The sequence below is a fragment of the Chelonia mydas genome, chromosome 8 (assembly GCF_015237465.2).
Source record: "Chelonia mydas isolate rCheMyd1 chromosome 8, rCheMyd1.pri.v2, whole genome shotgun sequence".
Classification (NCBI taxonomy): domain Eukaryota; kingdom Metazoa; phylum Chordata; order Testudines; family Cheloniidae; genus Chelonia; species Chelonia mydas.
The window spans coordinates 456,285-484,263 of record NC_057854.1 but is presented as its reverse complement, the minus strand read 5'-3'; the positions used below and the strand labels follow the sequence as shown (position 1 = coordinate 484,263).

The 27,979-nt window shown below is 44.9% G+C and overlaps 1 protein-coding gene across 1 annotated transcript; it reads right to left on the bottom strand.

Annotated features, from left to right (window-relative positions):
* Positions 1-759: 759 nt before the first annotated feature.
* Positions 760-21,956, bottom strand: CDC23 (cell division cycle 23). Its single transcript, XM_007064977.3, has 16 exons — positions 21,785-21,956; positions 21,455-21,527; positions 15,433-15,570; positions 15,126-15,168; positions 14,142-14,247; positions 11,693-11,825; positions 5,755-5,932; positions 5,568-5,665; positions 5,209-5,290; positions 4,481-4,634; positions 4,151-4,270; positions 3,772-3,847; positions 3,243-3,304; positions 2,716-2,794; positions 2,499-2,618; positions 760-1,588 (listed from the first exon to the last, which is right to left on the bottom strand). Exons 1-16 carry the CDS (start codon positions 21,919-21,921, stop codon positions 1,418-1,420), a joined length of 1,770 nt encoding a protein of 589 aa, XP_007065039.1. The 5' UTR covers positions 21,922-21,956; the 3' UTR covers positions 760-1,417.
* Between the last annotated feature and the right edge of the window lie 6,023 nt (positions 21,957-27,979).

The following is a 27,979-nucleotide window of genomic DNA, read 5'->3' as shown; positions in this document are numbered from 1 at the left end:
CTGAGATTCCATAATGATGAAGGAACTGAGGCAGTTGGAGCAGTTCCGCCCTTAATGCCCTTAGATTGGAGGGGCACAAGCTCATGCAGAGAACAACCCCAACAGACACTGCTAGCCAAAAGAACTGTTCTCATGAGCATGGGGCACATGTGCACCAAGAGTGGGATCTGCATGGACAATGTGCAGAAGAACCAAAGTTACTGTAGGGCAACTGTTCTTTACAGCTCCAGACCATTAGCAAGAGGCTCACATAAAAACAGGTTTGTTTCTCTTCTAACAATCTTCCCCAGGCTCTGTCCAACAGAGTGCCAAGATAGGATGTAAGTGAAGATACTCTGCCCTTCTCGAACCTCTGTCTTCTGGGATGTGCATAGAAACTCCAACCATTCAGCAAACCAAGCACCTGTAGAAATAGCTCCATATACTCAGTTTAGAGAATGAAACTGAACAGCAACTGAGTGACTTGGCTGAAGTCAGAGGGCAGGTCAGTGATCAAATTGACTCTGTTCCAGGCCCGTCTAACCACCACTTCTGTCCCAGGCAGTTCAAGTCCAAACAAGATGCTGCATTAGTTTGAAGGACTCTGACTGCCACACAGGACACTGAACAGGGTTACTCAAATCGGAGCGAGGTAGCTACTAGCCACCTTTCCCCCTCCCTTCCCCTTAATGAACTTATGGAATATTGGATCTTTTCTGTATTTAGTTCAATTGCGTTTGTTATAATGGGAAGGAAATTCATGCCATGACAATACCCAGGGACAGTAACATGCCCACCGACATTTAATGAGGTCATTCCCACTAGCTGCTTTGTCACTCACCAGCAAAGCCAAGACATTTATCTGAGCCACAGACCTAACGGCAACCAGTTACTGGGGAGGCCACTTAAGATGGACACCTCTCAATCCCCAAACGCTGTTTCCCTTTCACGGCAGCAGTGAAGCTGAAATGTCCCTCTGACTGTGCTTGCTTAGGTGCAGCTGCAGAAAAAAGTCCACAGAGAAGCCAGCAGGGGACAATTCTTGCAGTAGGCAGTAGCAGTCCCACTATGAGGCCCTTGAAAGAAGTTCAGTGAAGTTTAGGGGTAACAGAGCAGAGACAACAAGTTTAAACATGTTTCAGCTCAGGCAGACAAAACCCCCTCATCTAGGGAGCAGCTGCTTCTCACACACTTGGAGCGTGACAGTGAGAAGCATAGTGGTTTCTGACATCTCAGCATAGGCACTTCACATTGGTTCCACAATGATCTTTGCCTGCATTGACACAACAGCTAGCTTCAGCTATGGGTTCTCAGGATTTCTGCCTCCAACAGAAGGCAGTACCAGACCGAAGCTTCACAGGAGTGAGGTGGTTGTTTCTGGAGGATGGGTTCAAGTCCCCACTTGCCCTAGGGTGGCCCAGAGAAGTATCAGCACAATTCATGGTGTAACTGAAGACAGGTTGAGTGGGGATACTCTCCGTGTGGGAGTGTTGTTGGATGACAGCGATGCAGGGAGGAAGAAGGGAGCAGAGATCTCTGTAGAGGAGGTTTCCCCTTGGTTGCGTAGTTGTAAAATCTGTCTCAGCAGGGCCTTCCCTTCTTCTCTTGTCTGAAGGGAGTCAGAATACTGCATTAGTAGGTCAATTCCATACTTAAATGTAGGTTGGGGCAAAGAAGCTTCTAAGTCAAATTCAGCAAAAAAGTGAACAATCAAGCAACACTACTAGTTTGGCTCTCACTGGGACTGCAAGATACAATATCACATAGTAAAGATGTTGGTTTTACAGCTATTAACAGCAAGGTTTAAGATAAAACAACCCCCCCCCCCCGAATATCCTCTTCCCAATCCTTTGATATGTAGGTTACTTGCTTTGCACACCTGATTATCTTACGTGTCTATACTGCCACCTCACCATAACATCTAGGCACCTTCCACAAAATAGACTGGCAATAGCAAAGACTTTAAGGGACTCGGGCTCTGGTCTTCTCTTCTCAAGTTCTAGACAGCTTTGCTTGGGAGAAGGGGCAAATTTTATGCTGGTGATGGCCACAACATCCCCTCCTGGGTTGACATGGAAATCCAGAGCGCCCATCTAGGGCCTGAGAGAATCTCAGATTCCACACATGCCAGGATACCAAGTACTTCTGTATTCTTTGCACTGTCAATGTGGAAGAAACACAGGGGATTCCAGGAGCACACTGTACAGTAAGTCCATTAGTTCCTGCAGAAAGATAGCAGGGTTTCCTGCTAGAGATCTGCAGACCACTACAAGTTTTAAGTTATTTTTGTACTACTGAATGCCAAGCCAGTGCAACCCTTAGCCCCAGATCTTCAACTAGTTACTAAGAAGCAACAGCAGGAAATAGGTGAGCAGCAGCACTGGGGGTCTTCTCACATAGCTGAAGATCGTCCACTCCAGGTGGATGCAGCCCATGCTCCTTCAACAGAAGTACTGCTCTGACTCCCAGAAGAGATCAAGGTAAGAATCCCCCGTAAGAAAGGGACAGTGGCTACTCACATCATTGAATGCACAGCATTTCTGAGCACAGGCAGAGGCTTCATCCCAGAGTTTACACTTGAAGTAATACTGGGCTAGGTAGCGGAAGGCAGTGCTCACCTCCAGGTGCTCCACTATCTCCTACAGCACAGTAAAGAAACAGCAAGAGCTGGTATGGAAGGTAGTTCTACATCATTCTCCCTCACTTCTCCTTCCTGTCCCCCTACCATTGACTCACCCCACAGGAATAGATATCCTGGATGTATTTGATGTAGCACTGAGCAGCCTGTTCTGATTCATTCAGCTGTTCATGCAGCCTGGGAAAGGAGAGAAAAGGGGTCAAAAACATAGCATGGAAGAGACCCAAAAGCAAGAATTTCTGTCTGTCCTGGACAGGCCTTTAGAAAGGGCCTCTCCCAAATAAGAGCAAGTTCTGGACCGTGCTTTACTAGCTGCAGCCAGGCCCAGTCCCCTAGAAGCAGACAGACAACACCCTATGCCTGAGGGACAGGGTAACAGACCACCCACCAGGATAGCAATTAGTTACTAATATTGCCTGCCAATGTTACTATGGATTTCTAGGTTCTTCAGCTGCCGACGCAAACAGAGGCTCTTTTTCAGAGCTAGGGCAGGACATTAGGATAGGAATTGCACTTTCCATAGACCTAGGGATACCACGAATAGCACATCTAAATAATACCGAGCCCTACAGATCTCAAAGCGCTTTTTAAAGAACACTGAGAATAAACGCTGAGCCATACTCACTTGGCTAGTTTCACCAATGCCATTTTCTCCACATCTCCCACAGCATAAGCTCTCCAATAACACTGCCAAGGAGGGAAAAGGTCACACAAGCACCTCAGCAAAATGTCTTCTCTAGCCTGCAGTGGGTTCAAGCTGATCACATACAGACCCAGTCACTGCAATGCCCTCAAGCAGAGACGCATGAAGAGGGCTGGTTTTCTGGAAGGCCGCAGCAGACAAATTCACCAACTGCTCACGGCAGCTGGTTAGTGAAGAACTTCCCCTGAAGTCACAATTATAAACAGGAACCTGCTAAGATTAGGCCCAGACTGCACACAGCTCCCCACTCCCACCCTGGGATCAAGGTCAGGACTGAAGAGGACTGAATAGCCATTCTGAGCACTATCCCACATCCATTACTTCTTAGGTGTTCAGAGGAAGACAGCTCGGGACGATCTGAAGTACTAACAAGACTTGTGCCTCTGTCTGCTTCCTTGGCAGCCACCCGGATGCCCAGCCTGCCCCACAGCACATCTGAGCCCTCAGTTACCTTTTTGGCTTCCACCAGCTGATTGAGTTTCTCATAACACTCTCCCAGAGCAACCAGCATACGGGAATCATTGGGCCTGTGAGAAATAACAGACAGTCAAGCTACCTCAGAACGTGGTATTGTCTCAAGCTAACTGAATGATGGACCCTACCACTGAAATCCAGCCCTAAATACACTACCTAACCACACTCTTCTATACCCTGATGATACATGGAGTACTAAACCTTTATTGATGCCTCTAAAGAGACTGAATAGAATCTCTACAGAATGTAATCACTTCAATGAGACTGCATACACTAAGTAATTGATACCTCCTGCACCTCAGCTTATAGCGTTCATTCTGAACTGCCAACAGTTATGGCTGCGTTCCCAGCTTTACCTCAGCTGGTGGGCCCGTCGGTAGTAATACAGACAGTAAAATGGCATCTTGAGGATCTCATAGGTTTGCCCCAGTCCATACCAGGCTCTGTAGTCCCTCTTGTTCACCTCTATTGCATGTCTGCCAAAGGAAAGAGAAAGTGGTGTAAGTGTTCCGAAACAGGCGGGATTCAAAGCAAGTCAGAGTTCACAGGGTTAGGAATATGGACCAACAAAAGAGCTCCTAAAAGGCCACAAAAGATACTCCTCCCCTTCCACCCAAATCTGTCACTACTGCATGCACACCCAGAGGCCATTCTCTGCCTTGCATAGTTCCTGCACACACACACACCTATAAGCCTGGATAGCTGCAGATGTGTTCTTCATTTCCATGTACTCATGTCCCATGAGGGTCCAGGCTCCAAGATACCGAGGATTCAGTTTCAAGGCTCTCTGGAAATAAAGTGCTGCTTTTTCATGCTGAGAGCGTAGACTATAGTAATTTCCTAGAGGAAGGTCAGAGGAATAAGGTGAACAGGAAAAAGCAGCAGGCGATTAGGAAATGTACAAGCTGTGGCATCTATTATTTTTTCATATAAATTAGAGAAGGGACAAACCTCTTAAGTCAGATCCAGTTCATTGCATAACTCCAAGCCCCAGTCTGACCTCAGTTTGGTCTCCAATGCTCTTGTCCAATCCATTTCATTTGTGCAAACCAATGAAGCTCCCACCCCTTACCCTGGAAAACTATCCTACAAACTAATAAATTCCACTTATCTATTTGGGTACTAAGTCCCCAGAACCAAACAACAGTATTCCAGTATCTCAGAGCTGCATAGAGAACCCACCACCAATACACCCTACCAAAGGCCTGCATCATCACCTCTATGCACTGCCAACACTGCATTGACTTCTTTTGCTGCTATATCATTCCATCTGCTGTTTTACCATGACTGAGAGCTGCTTCAGCCAGCCTAGCCTCAACAGACCTGCTAACAATTCCTGTGGAGAGGGATCAATAAGCCGCCTTGCCACTCCCTGAAGCCTGGGTGGCAAACTAGTAGAAGAGCTGCCTCTCACCTATCACACAGCAGGTCTCCACACGATACTTGTCAATCTCACACAGATTGTGAGCCAGGTAGCTCAGCTCAGGCTTCATGCTCTGGTAGAAAAGAAGGAGATTGCTGTGGGGACAAGTGTGACACCACTTCAGAGGGAAGAGGTGGTAGGGAGATTAGAAATGCACAGCTAGCATACCAGTCCATGGGGAAGAAGGAGAAAGAAGACAGATGCAAGTTTATGTCCAGAGAGACTTGTTAGCATTCATATGATTGGACAGACTTAACTCAGGTATTCTGCTAAAAAGCCATAAAATGCTTGCTGTGTGAGCTGGTGTAATTTACTGCAGAGGATTGTGGGTGAAAGGAAGGGGTGCTCACCCGGACATACAGCAGGTTGGAGAAGGTGTCCATGTTTTCTATCCTGTATGGGTCTTGTTTCCTTAGTTCATTGAAGATAGAGAGAGCTTTGTCTATATCTGCAGACAGAGGAAGGCAAACATCAGTGAGTGCTGCTGATTGATGCAGTTTGTAGCAGGAAGCACTCCCCTTAGCTGAGTTCACTGACCTCTGATATTGTGGTAGGCAACTGCGATCTGGGAAATGATGTAGGTGCTCTTGGAGAATCCTGCATCAATGAGACTCTGGTACTTCTGCAGAGCCTCTTCTATCAGCTGCAGCTCTGTGTAAATGTGCGCCAGGAAGAACTCCTTCATCCAGGTGTCTGGCAAGGACAGGCACTTCAGCTGGCAAACAAAAACACACACTCAGAGGACAATCCACATCACCTCAATGCCTCCTGCAGAAAAGGGAAAACCATCAGCTCTCTCTTTGCCCAGTGGCTGGATCTTTAGAGGACAAAGGGCAACACTTCCCTCCTCCTGCAACAAAGCCTTCTCCTTAGACAGTAACTCCACCCAGCAGTGCAAAGACCAAGAAACAGACGCGTGAATTAAAGGATTCTATCAACTTAATATCAGACATTTTATAAAAGGAATTCAATCTTGACCACAGATTAATAGTTTTTTTTTTTTTTTTTTTTTTTTTTTAAAGCCAGAAGGGACCCTAGCCCAACGTCCTATATAAAACAAGCCATAAAATGTCATCCAGTTATTCCTGCGCTGAGCCCAATAACTTACTTGGCTAAAACATATCTTCCAGAAAGACATCCACCATTGATCTGAAGATTTCAAGAGATGGAGAATCTGCAGCTTCCTTGGCAATTTGTTCCTATTTTTAAATCATCCTCACTGCTAAAAATGTATGCCTTATTTCTAATTTGAATTTGTCTGACTAACTTCCAAGGATTGTTTCTTGTTATGACCATCTCCACTAGATTAAAAGGCCTTTTAGCACCTGGCATTCTCTCCCCAGTAAGATATTTGTACACGATAATCAAGTCATCTCTTGATCTACCAGATTGAGCTCTTTAAGTCTCTCGCTCTTAGGCATTTTCTCCAGCCCTCATGTCATTTTTGTGGCTCCTCTCTGGACCTCTCAATTTTTTCAATACTCTTTTTAAAATATGGCCACTAAAATAAATAAATCATACACAGTATTCCCATATCAGTCTCAGCAATGCCATATCCAGAGGTAAAATCATCTCACTACTCCCTTGTTTACACAGCCAAGTATCACATTAGCCCTTTTTGCCATACCATTGTCCTGGGAGCTGATGTTCAGTTGCTGGTCCATGTGAGGGGGTGTACCAACCCCGCACTGGGCCAACAAGGATGGACCAATCACTGTGGGCCCAGGAGGCCGCGCCCTGCTGCACATGCTCCAGGTGGAAGAGGCAGATAAAAGGAGGCAGCCCAGCTCAGTCGGGGCTGGCTGCAGAGGAGGAAGGATGTGTACTGCAGGCTTCTCCAAAGGGTCCGTGACTCTCCAAGCAGCAGAGCCTGTGGACCCGGACTACGCTATGGGCAACTCGCCGACTGCAGAGACTGACAAGGACGCCAAGCTGCCACCAGCTGAGGAGATGCCTGGGATGCAAATTGTGGTAGGAAGTGATCCAGGGGATGCAGTGGAAGCAGATACCTAAACCCTCAGCGGGGGAAGTCCCTGGCTTTATAGGGCCCTGGGTCGGAACCTGGTGGAGAGGGAGAGGCCAGGTTCCCCTACCACACCACACAGATCACTAGGCGTGGCTGCTGTTTGCTTTCAGTCCCAGCCCGGGACTCAGGGACCATAGAATGTCTGTTCTGACCCACCCAGGGCTATAGACGGATTGCTGTTCTGCCCTGCCCCCGAGGCTGATTCCCCAATTGCTACTGTCTGCCCCAGCCAGGAAGCTTAGGGGCTACAGATTAATTGTTTGCCCAGCCCTGCCTGGGGGCTGCAGGCTGACCATTGTTCCATCCTACCCAGACGACCAGAACTCCAACTGTTCTTGTCGACCCCAGCCCAGAGACTCGGGGCTGAGCAAACAGTCAGTAGCCCCCACCAGGCGTTCGGAGCCCACTGTACTGCAGTTACCTGATCTAACAGGGAATCCTGACAACTGGGTGGCAGGATGTACAAACCCCGCTCTGGGCCAACAGGGCCCCCCCATCACACAGGCTGGAGAATGCGGGCAGCGGTCGGGTCCTGCTAAGAAGACTAATACGAGGAGAGCTGAGTGAGAAAACCCCACAGCCACTATGGATACTGACAAGACATTAAAATGGATACTGGAAAGCCAGCAGCAGCAGGCTACCCAACAACAAGCAGCCCAGCTGCGACAGCAAATGGCCGCCCAACAACAAGAACAAACGGCCCAGCACTAAGAGCAACAGCAGCAGTTGACTAAGGAGCCAGCAGCACAGCACCAATCTCAGCAAGAGCGCTTAGTTCAGCAAACGGAGGCACTCCTGTAACCGAGGGGGACCACCCAGACCTGCTGGGGTGAGCCAGGGTTCGGAGAGCACTCTGACTGGGTTACCAGTGAGGCTGGCCAAGATGGGGCTCGGATACGACCCGGAGGCCTTCTTGGTCACATTTGAGCAGGTTGCCACTGCGGCCCGTTGGCCTCCAGAGCACTGGGTTACCCCAGTGCCCCACAGTTAACTGGACCTGCACAGACTGCCTATCGGAGTCTAGACCCTACAGAAGCTCTCAATTATGCCAAAGTAAAGGCCGCCATCTCAGACCACACAGGGGTGAGCCCCGAAATGTTCCGTCAGGGGTTTCAACAGGAGAGATATCCCCTTGGAGCACGACCCCAGGCAATGGCTCAGCGGCTCTGGGATTATTGCTAGAGGTCTTTGGAACCTGAGAAGTTGACTGGGCCTCAAGCGGCAGAGGCCATCGTCCTTGAGCAGTTTACACAGATCTTCCTCCCTGGGGAGAAGAAGTGAGTACACCGACATCAGCTGACGACTCTCGTAGAGGCGGTGTCTTTGATGGAGGATTACTTAGCCGCAGAAGGCCCCCAACTTCCATCTCCTAAACCAGGGAGCCCTGGAGGCCACAGGAGGACACAGATGAGAGACAGCTCAAATTCAAAGAAGTGGGACCCTGGAGTAGGCCTGGGCCATGGAGGGTAACCTCCCACCTGGGAATTAAGCAAAACCCAGCATGAGACCCCAAGGGGAAGAGGTCCCATCTGGTGGGCCCAGATGAGCACCACAGAACTCCACGATGGAGATACTGAAGGATCGATGTTATGAGTGCGGCCAGGAGGGGCACTTCAGACATGATTGCCCTTTTATGGGCTGCAACTATGGCCAGGTCTGGGTAGCAGGCACTCGGGCCTGGAAGAAAGATCACCCAAATTGATAGTCCCTGTGTGGGTCAATGGCAGTCAAGTAACAGGTCTTGTCAACTCAGGGTGCAGCCAGACACTCGTGTGGGCCGATCTAATGAAGTCACTGGATCAGACAGAGGCCCCTATATACCTCCAGAGCACCCACAGGGATGTACAGCCGTACCCCCACCACTAAGGTAAAGCCGAGGTGGGCTGTCACGAGGAGACCTGCCAGGTTAGCCTGGCCAAAAAGCTAGCGTATCCCGTGGTCCTAGGTCATGAATGGTGGTGGTGCAGGGAAGTTATACAAGAGTGGGGGCAGCGGCTGCCAGTGGAAACGAACCCAAGATCACAAGCGAGGGAGCTCCAGAACCAAAGGGAAGAGGAAGGACGAGAGGAGGAACTCTCTGATCCTTTACAAGGTCCTGACAGCGTCCCATGGGAGGAGAGAAGCTGGAGGAGGCGAAGCATGAATGGCTGATGGTTGATGGGGACCTCCTGAGCAAAAGAACTCTTGGAAATGTTTGGCCAGGTCGGGATACCAAAAGAGATATCGACTGACCAGGGCCAACTTTTCGTCCCGACAAATGGAGGAACTGTGCAAGCTACTAAACATCCAGGCCCTGAAGACTTCTGTCTACCACTCCCAAACGGATGGCCTTGTCGAGAGGTTTAACAGGACCCTGAAATCAATGCTCTGCAAATTCGCTGAGGATGACCCAAGACATTGGGATGAACTGTTACCCGCCTTGCTGTTCACAGTGCTGGAGGTACCCCAAGCATCCACAGGGCTCTTCCTGTTTGAACTGTTGTACGGGAGGCAATCCAGGAGGATCTTGGACCTCCTCAAAGAGACCTGGGAGGAACAAGAGCCTCGGCTTATGGGGTCAGTTCCATATTTATTGCAACTACTGGAGCGCCTGAGGAGGCTCGGAGGATTTGTTCATGGGAATTTAATGAAAGAGCAACAGACCCAGCAGCAGAGATACAACCAGGGAACCCGTCTCTGGGCCTTCGAACGCAGCGATCACATCCTGTTGTTACTCCACTCATCCCCGGCCTAACAACATGGCCCCCATCACAGTCCACTATGATGCTTAAAATCTTTTCAGAATCAGAGGTGTCCAGCATACAGTCCCCCATTCTATAGGAATAACCTGCATTCATTGTTGCTAGATATAGGACCTTATATTTGACTTTATTAAAATGCATTTTGTTTGAATGGGTCCATTTTACCAAGAGATCCAGATTGCTCTACAAACAAGACTGCCCTTTCCTTATTTACCATTCCATCAATCTTTGTGTCATCCGCAGATTTCCAAATTACTGATGAAAATGTTGAATAGTATCAGGCCTCATACTATTCCCTGTGAAACCACATCAGAAACATCTCTATTTGATGAAGACTCCCCTTTGACAGCTACTTTTTGAGATCTGTTAGTTCGCCAGTTCTTAATCCAGTTGAGATGGGCTTTACTGAAACTGTACGGTGCTCTTTTTTTAAATCAGAATGTGATCTAATGTCAGACGCCTTATAGAACTGTAAGTATGGTACCACCTCTTTGTTCTGTTTGTAGAGCATGTAGCACAATAGGGTTCTGGTCCATGACTAGGGCTCTGAGCAGTGCTTCATTTGTGCCAGGGCTGAGCCCCAGCACCCCTCGGCTTGACAGTTCATAGCCCTGGTACCTCTGGGCTTGCCACATCAGTTATGAAGTAAATCACTGCTTGAGCCCAGGAACCTGTTTCATGACAAATTAAGCACTGGCTCCAAGGCACTGCAGCAATACAAAGAGTGAACAATAAGTTACATCTATGCAGTTACCTTCATCAGCCAAATTTATCATCACTTCAAAAAATGAAATCAGGTTTGTTTGACAAGAGATTTTCCATAATAATAAAAGCCAATCAACATACTGAATCAGATTTTCCATTATTTTGTCAGACCAACTGGCCTATTACTATCCAAGTCAGACAGACAGGTACTTTTTGAATATTGGCACAACATTAGCATTCTTCCAGTCTTCAGGAACTTCCCTCTATGCCAAGATTTATCAAAAATTAACATTAACAGGCCAGAGAACCCCTCAGACACTTTTTGTAGGACTCCTGAGTCTAAGTTATCCAGGCCTGCTGATTTAAAAATATTCACCCCTGGCAGATGCTGTTTAGCATCATCCTTAGTCATTAATGGACTGGAAAGTAGTTCATCCTCATGCAATATGAAATAATTCTGCTTTTTTCCAGCAACAGAACAGAAAACGTATTGAGCACTTCTGCCTTTTCACTAACAATTTTACCATTGGCATCTAGTAATGGGCCTAGACAGTGTTAGGATTTCTTTCATTCCTGATATACTTAAACTTCTTGATGTCCTTGGCCATGATAGCCAGAGATTTTGCCCTGAAGTTATTAGCTTCCCTTATCAATTTTCTACACTTCAATAACTTCTAATTTATATTGACTGCTGTCTACTTTTCCATGTTGTTGTTATCTTTTGTTTCTAAGTGCTGCCTTCACTTACATAGGGGGTTGGACTCAGATGGAAAAGTCAAAGATAAGAATCTGTACCAGATCCTGCCTGCAGTAAAGCATTCCAGACTACATGGCAGTAAATAGGTGCGGCATAGCAGCGGTTTCAACAAGATAAACAATGTAAAGGATCCCTTGCCTATCTGATGAGCTTCTGAACTAAGAATAAAACCAAGTGCAATGCCAATTCCAGGACATTAATTTTGTGGTACAAGACAATGGTTGATGGAATAAAGCTAAATTTTACCATCTCTTTGTCTGTGATCAGATTACAGAGCTCCAACCAGGCTCCCCAGTGCAAAGGCAAAACATGGGCAGCTTCAACAAACACATCAATGGCCTCTTTCACCAGGTCCAGCTTCCGCAGCACAACGCCATACCTGAGCAGAGAAAGATACCAGTATAACTCTTTGCATCACCCACCTCTACTAGCTGTACCCATCTAGTCATAACCTCAAACAAGTGACAGGGCTACAAGAAGGGAAAAATCAAATTCCCCAGTGACAAATTCCCCCTTATGATGCAGCAAAAGCACTAGAGTTCAGTTTAACAGGAGCCTCTTACTTCTTTACTCTGTGAAAATCAAATTGAAATAGCAAAAACCAAGCCACAGCTCATAAACTTTGAGCCCTATTTGAATTTTTCATAGTGGTTTGAAAAATGGTACAGAGACAAGCATTAAAAAGTCACCCTTCTGGCAATTTTTGATCAATCTCACTTTTCTTTGTCCCCCATTTTGCAAAATACCTATTTTATGCCGGAACCTGTCTTTTGGCCACATGGTTACTTCTCCCGTGTTGATTCCTTTAATACCAGTTACACATAGGTAATGTTTGTCTATAGAAACTTTCATAAAATTTTAGCAGAGAGCTGTGAAATAGGAGGCCAGGAGTTCAAATCCCATGCCTCCTAACTGGTTGAATTCTCATGCAATTAGCTAACCTTATCATTGAATAAGGCCATAAACCCCAACCTAAAACCCAGGGAAGAGTTTCTGAACACACCACATTTTTAAAAATAAGTTAGCAGAGAGCTTATGCAAGGTCATTGCAGGCCCACAACCGGGGTCTCTAACAAGACTAACAGCTGCTCTTGGCCCACCTGCTTCCAGGAGTTCATGAAAGGGTACAGAGTGTTTCCACACACTCCTTCAGAGGCTCCCTTCGGCCAACAAGTTACGTCTTCATTACTAACATAGAGGGTTACTGTTGCTGTACTTACAGTACTGTATGGTTAAAAATTGACTTGTTTAAAAAAATTAAAATGGAATTTTATTCAAATCATATTTTTTCATTTTATTTATAGTAAATTCTTTTTAAAATCAAGGTTTTAAAAATGAAATCTGAATTTAATACAAAATATGTTAAGGCCTTAATTTATTATAATCTCTTAAAACATTTAAATAAAATAAATATGCTGAATCCATGAACCTCAAAAATCTTTGAGTTAAAGGCTGTTTTTCTAAATAAAGGAAGAATTTGGGGAAAACCATCTAACTTTTGAGGTCAAGCTTTATAAATATGGTACAATAGGTCATGCACAGTATTATGGTCTTGCTTTGTTTAAGAAAAATATATTTTACATTATATTGTGTGTTTAATTAAAGTCCAGTTACTATCCTCATGCAGCTTGGCACAAATCATGAGCAAAAAGTTAATTATCTAGTAAATAAGCAATGTGTCATTCACCATTTTTTATCATATTAAAAACATAAAGTTAATTAATAAGAACCTGAAAATATTAAGCTATATAATTGCTTAAGTGTATATAGTTTTCGTATACCTTCCCTGGTAGCAAAGAGATATACCAAAGTTAGTGTAAAGTCTCTATTTAGTTGTAAACCTACATGTTTTAATGGTTATATCAACCAATGAGAATGCATCTTATTTAGAAAATAAGAGATGTACAAATGGAAGCATTAATTTACATCATCAATTTAAATCAAGGCTTTCCATTTGGTGATTTCAACTGTAATTTAAATCAATCCATCCTGTTACAGCAATTTTTAAACAGGGATAAAAATGTACAAAGTAGTGCAGTTTTCCCCATATTCCCCAGCAGGGGCAGTTTCCCTTCTCCCTGAATCTAGAGAGCCATGAACTGAGGTACAGCAAAGCTGTATATGTGTGTGTGTGTGTGTGTGTATATACACACATACATATATATATATATATATAAAAAAACATACCACACAAAACACCACATACACACAGCTAAGAAATTAACAGACAAAAAAAGCCCTAAATTTAGTGGCATTTACTTTTGCAGCAGGACATACTATTGACCCCAAACCTTAAGAGAGTGGAAATAAGTTAAGGGGAAAGACTTATCAATATGAAGATGGAAAGGAGTATACAATGCTGTCAATAACACATCCACACACAGAGTAAGACACTCACTTCCATCTCCAGATATCAAAAAGCATTATGAACCACAACTTCAAACTTGCACTCTAATGCAAAATCTTAGGCAATGATGGATAGGAATACATTAGTCTTTCCTTTTAATGTGGATGGGGCATGTCCTGCTGCAATCTTACCAGCCACTAAACAAGATGTTTGCTAATTCTCCAAAAAGATACTACTTCTCCCTTAGGAAAAGGGAAGAGGAAAAACAGAGTGCTCCAGAGGTTACTGCATCCCCATCCCACCTCCTCAGGGAAGGGTTCATATGAAAACTCCCAGACAGACACTTACAGATAAAGGCCAAAACCATCCAGCTCCTGTGCTTTGTGTTTTTTGCTAAGCTCCACCCTTAGCTCTCTTAGTGCTTCATTCTTCACCTGTCCTTTCTCCAAGGGGCCTGCAAAAAGAAGTACACAACTGGCTTTCAGGATCCTTCACTGGCTTGTGGATTCACCAGTTTAGAGAATCAGATTTTTGAAGACCAGAAAAGTACCATTACAATCACCGAATCTCATGCATAACAGGCCACAGAATTTCACCTAGTAATTGCTGTATCAAGTCCATAACTTCTGATGGAACCAAAGCATCTTTTAGAAAGACATGCAGTCTTGATTTAAAGACATCCAAGTAATAGAGAATCCACCACATCCTTTGGTTTGTTTCTATGGTTAATCACCTTCACTGTTAAAAATAATGGTACTTATATACTAATCAAGTCACCTCAATGTTTTTGGTAAACTAAACTGATTTTAAAATGTTGACACCAGGATTGAACATAGTAGTGCAGTACTGATCTGACCAGTACTGTATACAGGAGGTAAAAGTCACCTCCCCCTGTTTATACATCCAAGGAACACATTAGCTCTTTTTGCTACAGTATCGCAGTTGCTTGTCCATTGTGACCTCTAACCCTTTTCAGTCACAGGTGTGTAGGCCTGGTCGCTTCTAAGGCCAGATCTCCTCTACTGCACAGGTTGTAGAACTTCCCCAAAATAATTCCTAGACCGTATCTCTTAGAAAGACATCCAACTCCACCCCCCGCTCCCCATTCTTTAAGCATGACCTACTTTCTTTAGGAATGGGTCAGCCATTGAGAATCTGTGGCAAATGCCTTTAGGAATACGAGACCATGCATAGGTCCAGCAGACAGAGCTACACTGCCCAACCACAGTCTCTCAGGACACAAAGCAAATATGGCTTGCATAAAGAGATGTTGGCAGTTCTGTTTTCATTAGCTTGGGTTCTCTGTTCCAAGTGAAAAAAGCAGATCCTTACCCAGACTATCCACTGTTTCATCATCTTTCTTCTTTTCTCCTGACTGTAAAAAGAGAAGAAAAAAACCTAGTTTTACAATACATTATTCCACAGATTGCAGTATAATTCTGCTAACAGCATCTGAGTCTAGTTCCCAACCGCACCAACAAAAAATTACATTAGGTTTAGCAAGGAAACGAGGGATTAACCTGGCTTTCTAGATTGTTGCTGGGAAGAGAATAAGTGGAAGACTATAACCCGCAAGGCTCTGTGGGAAGACAGAAGGGGCAAATTCAACATTAAAGGATAGCCTTCCTCATTGTCTTACCAGGTATCTGGAGTACATGTACAAGAAGTAGGCCTTCTGGCTCTTGCATCCCCGCAGAAAGTATGCGGCCCTGTCATACTCCTTCAGATCGAAATAAGACTTAGCTAATGTGTAAGCATCCAAATCACGAGCATCCTCCTAAAGAGGAGAGAGTTCATGAAATCAACAGTTTTGAGTTCCTTGGAAGTCGTCTCATGGTGACGAATGGTTAGGAAGGAAAAAAGGAAAACACTGCTCTGGAAGCTCAGATTTAATTCTCTCTGCCACACCAAATAAAAATTGAATACTTTCAGACATTCTCCCCAACCCCTCATTTCATCCCAACCACCCAGTTCTTTTATGTAAACATTTAAATCTTAGTTTGAAACAATGTACCAAAACAGTGAAATTCCAGAAAATAAAATATTAAGTGATCAACCACAAGAATAGATGAGTTAGCTGAATGCCGAGCACGAATGAATGCAGAGTATAACTTTAGGTGGGGGAAGGGAGAGACAGGGGAAAGCAAGTAATTTAACTGAGAATTTCAGACTGCAAATTTAAACTTAAAGCCAGAGAATTCTAAACTCTCTTTCATTATACTGCCTCCATAGAGCCTTATAACGCATCAATTATAAACTAAATTGGTGTAGTCAGAAACCAGATTATCTTTTGCAGAAGCACATCTTTAATCATTGCCCAATTATTGCCCCACTCTCCCTACAAAATGGTGGAGGCCTGTACACAATTTGTTTCTTGCAGAATGGTCTTCAGCCACTGAAAATGCTGGTTAACAATAGTCTACATGTTTCACATTAGGAATTTTTTCTTCTTGGCTTATACTGATTTTGGTTTTTAAAAGAGTGGGAAAAGTTGTGAATAATATTAATAACCATGATTTCCACGTTCAATCTGCATAATGTGATTTACTATGTCATTTTATAAATCAGTGGTAGGCCCTCACTTGGAAAACTGTTCAGTTCTCATCACTCCATATTAAAAAAACGATACAAAAGAAACAGAAGGGGTCTAGAGACACGCTAGGAAAGTTAACAGAGACCAGAAGACTTCCATGTCTGAAATTAAGATTAGAACCATTCAGAGAAGAGATATGACAGGGATAGGTAGGATTAGGAAGAAACTTCCCCTGTAATCAGGTATTCCACAGCTTTACAGAGATTATAGCTTCCTTTGATCCCTGTAGAAAACAGGACAATGTACTAGATGCATCACTGATAGGTTACAGCAATAACTACATTCTTGTTTTTATGATTTTAACTTTGCTGCATTAATGCTGTGTTAACAGGTTTTGTTCGCATTTGGACAACCTTGAAAAATGGAGTAGTAGATATGAGATGAAATTTAATAGTGCAAAGTCGTGCACTTAGAGACTAAAAACAAGAATTTTTGCTGTAAACTGGGGACTTATCAGTTTGAAGCAACAGAGGAGTAGAGAGACTTGGGTGTATTGGTGGATCACAGGATTACTATGAGTCAACATGATGCAGCCATGAAAAAGGCTAACGCAATCTTAGAATGCATCCGGTGAGGTATTTCCAGGAGAGACAGGGAACTGTTCGTGCCATTATACAAGGCATTGGTGAAATCTCATCTGTAATACCATGTGCAACTCTGGTCTCCCACATTTAAGAGAGAGGAATTCAAACTGGAACTGGTACAACGAAGGGCTACTAGGATGATCAGAGGAATAGAAAATTTACTTTATGCAAGGAGACTCAGAGAGGTAGAAGCGAAACTCGAACAGCTTAATGGGACTAAATCGGGGGGCCCAGATAATCTTCATCCAAGAATATTAAAGGATTTGACAAATCAAATTGCAAGCCCATTAACAAGAATTTTTAATGCATCTGTAAACTCAGGGGTTGTACCATATGACTGGAGAATTGCTAACATAGTTCCTATTTTTAAGAAAGGAAAAAAAAAAAAGTGATCTGGGTAACTACAGGCCTGTTAGTTTGACATCTGTAGTATGCAAGGTCTTAGAAAAAATTTTGAAGGAGAAAGTAGTTAAGGACATTGAGGTCAATGGTAAATGGGACAAAATACAACATGGTTTTACAAAAGGTAGATCGTGCCAAACCAACCTGATCTCCTTCTTCGAGAAAGTAACAGTTTTTTTAGACAAAGGAAACGCAGTGGATCTAATTTACCTCGATTTCAGTAAGGCATTTGATACGGTGCCACATGGGGAATTATTAGTTAAATTGGAAAAGATGGGGATCAATATGAAAATTGAAAGGTGGATAAGGAACTGGTTAACAGGGAGACTACAGCGGGTCATACTGAAAGGTGAACTGTCAGGCTGGAGGGAGGTTACTAGTGGAGTTCCTCAGGGATCAGTTTTGGGACCAATCTTTTTATTACTGACCTCGGCACAAAAAGTGGGAGTGTGCTAATAAAGTTTGCAGATAATACAAAGCTGGGAGGTATTGCCAATTTAGATAGAGACCGGGATATCATACAGGAAGATCTAGATGACCTTGTAAACTGGAGTAATAGTAATAGGATGAAATTTAATAGTGAGAAGTGTAAGGTCATGCATTTAGGGATTAATAAGAAGAATTTTAGTTATAAGCTGGGGGCGCATCAGTTAGAAGCAACAGAGGAGGAGAAGGACCTTGGAGTATTGGTTGATCACAGGACAGCTATGAGCTGCCAATGAGATATGGCTATGAAAAAAGCTAATGAGGTCTTGGGATGCATCAGGCGAGGTATTTCCAGTAGAGATAAGGAGGTTTTAGTACCATTATACAAGGCACTGGTGAGACCTCACCTGGAATACTGTGTACAGTTCTGGCCTCCCATGTTTAAGAAGGATGAATTCAAACTGGAACAGGTACAGAGAAGGGCTACTAGGATGATCCGAGGAATGGAAAACCTGTCTTATGAAAGGAGACTCAATGAGCCTGGCTTGTTTAGCCTAACCAAAAGAAGGCTGAGGGGAGATATGATTGCTCTCTATAAATATATCAGAGGGATAAATACCGGAGAGGGAGAGGAATTATTTAAGCTTAGTACCAATCTGGACACAAGCACAAATGAATATAAACTAGCCATCGGGAAGTTTAGACTTGAAATTAGATGAAGGTTTCTAACCATCAGAGGAGTGAAGTTTTGGAATAGCCTTCCAAGGGAAGCAGTGGGGGCAAATGACCTATCTGGCTTTAAGATTAAACTCAATAAGTTTATGGAGGAGATGGTATGATGGGATAACATGATTTTGGCAATTAATTGATCTTTAAATATTCATGGTAAATAGGCCCAATGGCCTGTGATGGGATGTTAGATGGGGTGGGATCTGAGTTACTACAGAGAATTCTTTCCTGGGTATCCAGCTGGTGAATCTTGCCTATATGCTCAGGGTTCAGCTGATCGCCGTATTTGGGGTCGGGAAGGTATTTTCCTCCAGGGCAGATTGGAAGAGGCCCTGGAGGTTTTTCGCCTTCCTCTGTAGCATGGGGCACAGGTCACTTGCTGGAGGATTCTCTGCTCCTTGAAGTCTTTAAACCATGATTTGAGGACTTCAATAAGCTCAGACATAGGTGAGAGGTTTATCGCAGGAGCGGGTGGGTGAGATTCTGTGGCCTGCATTGTGCAGGAGATCAGACTAGATGATCACAATGGTCCTTTCTGATCTTAATATCTATGTAGAGCTTGGCTTGATTAGCCTAACCAAAAGAAGGCTATGGGGAGATAAGATTGCTCTCTATAAATACCTTAGAGGGATAAATACTAGGGAGGGAGACTAGTTACATTAAGGATCAATGTTGACACAAGAACAAATGGATATAAACTGGCTATCAAGAAGTTTAGGCTTGAAATTAGATGAAGTTTACCATCAGAGGAGTGAAGTTCTGAAACAGCCTTCCAAGGAGAGCAGTGGGGCAAAAAACCTAACTGGCTTCAAGACTGAGCTTGATAAGTTTGGGGAGGGGATGGTATAGTGAACTGCCTACAATGTCACGCAGCCGCTCTGCAACTAATAGCACCAAATATCTTCAACGGACAGTAATGGGACACTAGATGGGGAGGAATCTCTGTTACTACAGAGAATTCTTTCCCAGCTGTTGGGTCTTGCCAGAATGCCCAGGGTCCAGTCGACAGTCATATTTGGGGATGGGAAGGAATTTTCGCTCAGGCCAGATTCGCAGAGACCCTAGGGTTTTTTTCACCTTCCTCTGCAGCATGGGGTATGGGTGACTAAGAGGTCTGAGCTCTAGTAAATGGTGGATTCTCTGTAACTCTGAAGTGTTTAACTCAACCAGAGGTTATTGGTCTATTACAAAAGTGGGTGGGCGAGGCTCTATGGCCTGCAACATGCAGGAGGTCAGACTAGATGATCATGATGGTCCCTTCTGGCCTTGAAGTCTATGAATCTACTGTTAGATGTATGGCTTAATATATTGTTACAAAAGAAAGACATAAAATTCTGTGAATTTACGTTATGGTTCCCAGAACAACTTTCAGCCACTCTGTGTGTGTACACACACACACTAAAGCAGCAGTCCTCAAACTTTATTGCACTGTGACCCCCTTCTGACAACAAACATTACTACATGCCCCAGAAGGGGGTACTGAAGCCTGAGCCCTCCCAAGTGGGGGGCCAAAGCCAGAGCCCCACCGCCCTGCGTGGGCAAGCTGGCCCAAGCTGAAGCCCAAGGGGGCCTGTAACCAGAGCCCAGCTATCCAGAACTGATCTTGGGCTTCAGCAAGTCTAACGCCAGCCCTGGCGACCCCATTAAAACTGTGGGTTCCCAACCCACAGTTTGAGAACCGCTGTACCAAAGCATACTCTTAAGGTAACAGTATACATTGAAATTAAGTACACATAAATGGAGACCGAGTTATGCTTGTTATGGGACTCAAATTTGAAATTTCTGATTTTGTGGAATGCACTTCTATAATGTTGTTTTAATACACATTTTTACAGTTTTCCTGTTTAAAAATAACTAAGAAAAAAGCACAAATGATTGCATATTAGAATAAATCTCCCACATGTATCTGGATACTGTCATTAGTGTGACTTTAGATCATCAAGGATATCAACTAACTGTGCTAGTTCCAACCATTCATATTTTATTTTACAGCCTTGGCAAAATATATTCCTCAGTAAAGACTACGAAAAGGCTCGGGTTGAACTTGATGTTGAAGAGTTTTTGGCTAGCCGAATACAAATAAAAACACCTGAAATGTTCTTGAAGTGAAAGACACCATCATCTCTCATATATATTTACAGATACGTAAAGAAGAGCTGAAGAGAAAGCTAATTTTCCAATAGAAATTCACCTTTGGGCAGAGAACAAGCTTTCCCAAATATGAGCTCAAAGAGTTAATTGTTTTAGAAAGTTTAACACCCATCTGAGAAAGGGCTCTCAATGCAAAGCCCTCTACACTACAGGGAGCGGCCCTCACTTAGTTATAACATGATTCTATTCCGCAGCACAGATAAGACCTCAATCGTATTCCCTAGACCAACAATTTTAAACTTGTGTCCAGAGTTTTACTGTAGTTCAGAAACATAGCTGAGGTACCATCTATGTTACAAACTTGGATGACATTGTGACTAGGTCAAGGAACAAGAGTGCGATAAGATGGTCTCCCGCCTTGGTCGTAATACAGCAAGGGCAACAACACAGCAGTCCTAATGCACCAGTAATAAAAATGGAGTTGCTGCTGTCAAATGGAGCATAGCAAGAAGCACTACTAGCCCTTGAGGTCTCCTCGCACAGGACCATTCACAGAGAATCATAGAATATCAGGGTTGGAAGGGACCTCAGGAGGTCATCTAGTCCAACCCCCTTCTCAAAGCAGGGCCAATCCCCAATTTTTGCCCCAGATCCCTAAATGGCCCCCTCAAGGATTGAACTCACAACCCTGGGTTTAGCAGGCCAATGCTCAAACCACTGAGCTATCCCTCCCCCCATATTAAAGGCAAAACATTTTGGGTGTAAGGGGAGGACACCCAAGAGAGACAGCCCCTTCTGCTCATTGTTGGCTGGTATCATCGTCTTTGCATCCATACCTCTGTGAGCGCAGGAGCCGCAGGCAGCTCGCTCAGAGGCAAAGGATCCAGGGCAAACGCCAGCTCAGAGGCCCTGAAAGCAAGAAACCTCAAACACATTAGCACCCCACAGAGCGCACCGCGCACACATCCCCAGCCCTCACGCAGGCACGGCGCCAGGCCCCACGGCCCCCCACCCCAGAAGCAGCTGGGCAGGGCTCAGCAGGGACCCCAGGCACCTGGCATGCCCGAGCACGGGGGAGGAGGTACTGGCAGCGGGGCAGACGCACACCAGCACCATCCCCATGGCTCCCGGTTCCCGCTGTGCCGCGCCCCCCGCGCCCCCGTCACCATTTCCCGCTGTGCTGCAGGCCACGCTCGCGGCTCCGCTCCGCCACGCTCAGAAGCTGCTTCTTGATCTCGCGCAAGTCGGAGAAATCGCAGCTTCCCAAACCGGGCACAACGGCAGGAGCCGCCATCTTGCCCATACTCTCTCCGACCAATCACAGCCCGACATCCTCAACGCGCTTAGCGGCATTAACAACTATTATTTCTATTGGGCAGCAGCCCGCGCATCTCATCCAGTCAAAGCGGGAGACGCAGATTCCTGACTGCTGATTGGCTGAGAAATGGAACGGTTTGGGCGAGAGATCTGAAGGGGGTAAATTGCCCCCCCTTGGGCGCCTCCCTTCCTCGGTGGGGAGTCGGGGTTAGGCTGGGCTAGGGCTTGTCTGGCGAGTCATTGCCCCCCCTCCTCCCCACAGCGTGACCCTGCACCTCTCGGAGCCCCCTCCCACTGGGTGACCCTGTACCTCTCATTGCTCCCCCACAGGGTGACCCTCCACCCCTCAGGGACTCCCCACAGCGTGACCTTGGACACTCCCCACAGGGTGACCTTGCACCCCTGAGTGTCTGCCCACAGTGTGACCCCATGCCCTTCCTGCAGGGTAACCCTGCACCTCTCATTGCTCCCCCACAGGGTGGTCCTGGAACCCTTTGCATCCCTCAGTGTCCCTTTCACAGGGTGACCCTGCACCCATCAGTTCCCTCCCCGACAGGGTGACTGTGAACCCCCAGTTGCCTCCCTCACAAGGTGATTCCTGCATCCACATAACTCCTATGGAACAGCCCACCCAAGGATCTGTTTGGGGGCTTGAGGAACCCAGCACAGGGCACTTCTCCAACCATTTTTCTCCTGCTGTCTCTGACTGCTCCATCTGTCCCGTGTGTTCATATCTGTCTCTCTTTGCCAACCACCCTTCCCTGATTACCTCCATTTCTCCCCTGTCCTCTCATGCTACCTGCCAAATCATTTACCTCCCCATCTTCCTGGCCCATTCAGTCGTTCCATGCACCCCTTTGCCATCCTGTGCCCCTCGGTCAATGAGTTCCCCTGTTGACGTTTGCTTGTGTCATCTCATGCTGCAATCATCATCTCACCACGAGGCTTAGCACCGAGATGATCTTTTCAGGGTAAGCTTTAGTGCTCGTTTTTCGTATTTAACTTGTCTCTGTGTTGTAATGGTAGGGAACAGATGTGCAAAAGAACACAAAAATACTTAAAACCGGTACATATTTTTTTACACAACACATAAGTGCTGGGACTATCATTGGGACAAGGATCTTAGTAGTCCTCAAAATGACACTTTATGGATAATGAGAACATCCACAGTTACATTAGACTAGTGAATGTAAGCAATGTAAATCCTCATTTTTTCAGGGCATAAACAATCATTAACTGGCCACAGTCAGGAAGAAACTTCCCCTATGGGTAGGTTATTCCAAAATTATCTGCTGCAGAGTTTCTTGGACTTTTGTCTTCTCTATCTCCCCTTCCCCCGTCACCTCTATTTCTCCCCCTTTCTCTCATCCTACCTGCCAAATCACTTCTCTCTCCTTCTGCCAGGTCTGCTTGGTCACTCTATGCACCCTTTTGCCATTCTGCTCCACTCAGTCACTGATTTCCCCTGGAGACAGGATACTAGACTGAATGGACCATTGTTTTGTTTTGATATGGTAATTCCTGCGTTCCTCATTTGCTCAGCCTGTGGGTATCCTTGGAAACTAGTAGTAGTTATGGAAGCACTAATAGCAGTCAGGACCAACACCTGCAACCCTGGCTTTGTCTACTCAAGAAAATTGCACCCATTCAACTTATATCAGTTTTTAAAGCAGTTTAGTTAAACTGTAGAAACCACCTGCATGAACACTTTTCTTTTGGTTTAAGGGTGACTTATTTCAATTTATCTTAAATCTATTCCAAATCAAATTAAGTGAAACCAAAATAAGGCACGTTTAAACTGAGATAAGTGTCCACATGGTGATTTGCACCAGTTTAACTATAATAATTTGAAATTGCTCCTTAAATTTAACTGATGCAATTTTCTTGTTTAGACATCTTGTGTATAATCTTACTCTCCCCATATTATTCAACATATGTATAAAGCCATTGGGAGAGCTGGTGAGACATGGGCTGCAGTGCCAGCATTATGAGTATGCAAACAATGCCCAACTCTACATTTCCTATACACAAAACACAAATAGCATTATATCCCAGTGTTCTCAGTGCCTAGTTAATATTAGCAATTGGCTAAAGATGAATCTGGGCACAACAGAGGTGATGTTGCTAAGGAGAGAGCAACTGCTTTGAAGATCATGCCTCTATAACATTTCCCAGTATCAAAGGCATTTAATCTCAAAGTAAGTAGGTTCACAGCCTAGGGAAACATTTGGATTCCTCAGTACTTCTGGATGCCTAAATAACCATGATAAAAAAGCATCCACTTCCATTGTGACTGGCTTTCCTATTGTACCTAAACCTGTTAGACACAAACCTGTCAACAACAAACCACCTTTTGCCACCTTTAGGTTTAATTATTGCAGTTTGTTATAACAATAGTACAGCCACAGTCTGAAAAAGCTGCAAATGATACAAACTACAGTAGTTTCTGAGAGCCTATAGAGTGTGTCTAGGCTAAGACCAAACGTGGAAACTTCAGCCCAAAATAAGTTTGTCTGAGAATGCTATCAATGGCCAAGGGGAGTATAATGGAGGCTGCATTTCACCCTAAATGATAGCAGTTGCTACTGGTCCTCCTACAACAGAGTGGAGAGTCAGCATGTTTTCGTGGTTTGTATTCACAACAGAGCGACAAGAGCGCCTGAGTTCTAATCCTAACTCTCCCAGTGACTTGTTCTGTGCCCTCAGTTAAGTTTTAACCTCTGTGCCTTGGTTTCCTCATCTAAAAGGAAGATATTTACCTATCTCACAGGAGGGCAAGAATTAATTTATTAATGTTTGTCAGGTACTACATAAGTGCTGGGTATTACATCATAATCAAGAACGTACAAAACGAATTCGGTCCTCCTTTTATACAAACTGATTTTAACAGGAAAGTCTGTTTGATCTGCTTTTCTGTATTTATATGCACCTGCCTCTCCCAATCACCATAGTATTGAAGTGCCTACCAAGTACCTTAAAAAAGAGACAACCTCTCTCATGTCTATGTGTATGAATTTAGGGTTCAAAATTAGTTTTGTATTTATTTCTGAACATAGTGAGCTCTATGGTCATTCTTATTCCTTACAAGAATGAGTTCCATAGTTTAGATCCAGTTTTCAAAAAAGTTCTGTCTCCAAAACTCACAAGCCTCCCTCTATAATCAACAGTTTAATTGTTCCCGTGGAACATAGCTGCCAGGGGAGATCATGCTCATGGAAGGAGAAGAGAGATTTCAGGTTGCTAGGGCCAATTCCACAGAGGGCTTTGAATACCAGGAGGCAGGCATCTTGAACCTGACTCTATATTCATTATGGAGCCAGTCCAGAGAACGGAGCACCAGGGTGCTGCATTAACAGCAATGCTATTGTTTAGGGTGAAATGCAGCTTCCATTATACTCCCCTTGGCCATTCATAGCATTCTCAGACAAATTTATTTTGGGCTGAAGTTTCCATGTTTGGTCTTAGCCTAGACACACTCCATAGACTCATTGGTGTTACACTAGAGAATAATTTGGTCTAGCATGTTTTTTACGTTGGTTATACCATTACCGAAAAGTGAGCTGTGTAAAGCAGATGTTTCCACGCCATTCTACACAAGTCTTCCACTGCACCAACATCTTGTTAGCACTTTCTCTAAGAAAGGTAGTCAGTATGTTAATGTGCACAGGCTGGCCTAGCTGCATAGAACAGCAGCTTTGCTTATTCTCTAAAGAGAGGTGATAAAAGAGTATTGTGGAAATACTTTTTCCTGTTTGGCTGCAGTGTCGCGTCCTAATGTGGTTGCTGCCATCTCTTTTCATGACCATGAAGGCTCCATGTTATCTGTGTCAGGGGAAGCATCGGTTCCTCGACTCTGCTCACGTGTCCTTTCTAACATAACAAAAGTGACTTCAGTCAGAGGTCACAGAACATGAATTGGTGATAAAAGGAGAATAATTGATTAGCATGATGTCACCATACTTTATTCATAATTATCATAATGGAGGAATTTTTCTGTGATCCTTTGTAAAGCTGCTATTGCTGAATGTCATCTGTTTCTTGTTGCTGTGAATCCAAATTAACTTCTATGCCTGCCACCACCGGTTATTCAATTGTCTGTTGATGAGAACTGTACAGAGATAGTGCAGTTGTAATCGTACAGTGATTCAGGCCATGTCTTCTGGAGCTGTCTGCTGAAATGAGGGTTGTCTTGTCTTTTACAGATTGACAGAAATGGATAGTTAATTTGTCTTTAAAATGGAAAATTGTGAGGTATTTTTAGTCTCTCTTGCTCTTTCAAATAGACCAAACAAATCAGTATGGTGGATGATGGGGGTCTGTTTTAATACTACTACATTTTTGTTTCTATTTCAGATTAGTTCCCATGTCTAATTGCTAAAGATTTAACAGAACTTGCAACTTAAATATTTGTATTGCTTTCCAGACTCTTTCAGCCTATACATTGGAAATGTAAATGGAATCTTAAATGCTTGTGGACTGGCACATATAACTCTGGTACTGAGAGTACCAAAGGATCTGTCTCACTCCCCCCACAGAGGGTTTTTAATAATATATTTATTTGGGAATGTGAGGTTTAAGAAGTTGGTGTTATATTTTGTTCTGTAGGTATTTAATGTTGTCATTCTGCTTTCGGCTCTCTCTTCACAGTGCATTCCAAAGTCATGGACCATGTGCTAGGGTAGCTCCCACGCTCAGAAGTTTAACTCTCAAGTTTGGTAATTTCATTGTTCTAGATCAGAAGTGGGCAAACTACAGCCCGCGGGACCCTCCTGCCCGGTCCTTGAGCTCCCGGCCCGGGAGGCTAGCCTCTGGCACCTCCCCTGCTGTCCCCTGTCCCCCGCAGCTTCAGCTCGCCATGCCGCCAGCACTATGGGCTGCGAGGTCCTGCGGAGCAGTGTGACTGCGAGAGCCACTGGCCTGCCCCAGTGCTCTAGACTGTGCGGCGGTGTGTCTGGCTCCGGCCGGGCAACACTGCTGCCAGTCCTGGTGCTCTGAGCGGCATGGTAAGGGGGCGGGGAGCAGGGGGGTTGGATAAGGGGCAGGAGGACCCGGGGGGCAGTCAGGGGACAGGGAGCGGTTGGATAGGCGTGGGAGTCCCAGGGGGCCTGTCAGGGGACGGGGATGTGGATAGGAGTCAGGGGACAGGGAGTGGGAGGGGTTGGATAGGGGATGGGGTCCGGGGGGGGGGGGGGGCGGTTAGGGCGGCAGGTCCCAGGAGGGGACAAGGAGCAGGGGCTTGGATGGGTCAGGGGTTCTGAGGGGGGCAGTCAGGGGGTGGGAAGTGGGAGGGGGTGGATGGGGACCAGGCTGAATGGGGACCAGGCTGTATGGGGAGGCACAGCCTTCCCTACTCAGCCTCCTTTTTGCCCCGATGTGGCCCTCAGGGCAAAACGTTTGCCCTCCCCTGTTCTAGATGGTCTACAAATGGCTGATTGAAGGAGCATGAATTTTGACTGGTATGGCACGTATAGATGAGTTTAATAGAAGACTTTTTTTCAATTGACAGCCAGATAGATCATTTATGTCAGCTATTCTCCTCCGTCAGAGTCCACTGCCTACATCATTAGGTTTGGTTCCAGTGATTGAGCAGAAGGTGGTGCTCTGGTCTTTTAGTTGCAGCTGTAGTAAGAGGGTGAAAGGGTACCGATTGCTAAAAGTTCAGTAATTCAATTTCTCAAGACAGGCTTCATAATGAGAAATCATAATTCATTCTGTCACTCCATTATGTAATAGATGCATCTTTTAAGTGACACCCAGGGCTGACTCTTAAAGCAGGAGGCTAATTAAATACTCTGCATGAAAATGATAACATCTCAGAGAGCTGCAGATTAACTTAGCTGACACTAACTGAGGGACTGTTGGAAAAGCAGGAGTTTTGTTCATCACATCATTGCACAATTGCATGATTTAGACTAATAATCTCTAGTCTCCCTTAGAAAATCTGATAACAAAAAAAATCTACTGGAGGTCAATGGAAAAATGAAGGCTAACGTGACTATTAGACAAATATATTGCTAAGAACACAGTAATTGCCATGTTACAAG

Bases quoted from the DNA above. Each gene is read 5' to 3' on its own strand.
- CDC23 (XM_007064977.3), bottom strand. From the start codon at position 21,921: ATGGGCAAGATGGCGGCTCCTGCCGTTGTGCCCGGTTTGGGAAGCTGC. The intron at 21,528-21,784 runs GTGACGGGGGCG...TCTTGCTTTCAG, and splicing joins CTGCAGCACAGCGGGAAATG to GGCCTCTGAGCTGGCGTTTG. The intron at 4,271-4,480 runs GTGTGTGTGTGT...TTCCTTTGGCAG, and splicing joins GCAGCTATCCAGGCTTATAG to ACATGCAATAGAGGTGAACA.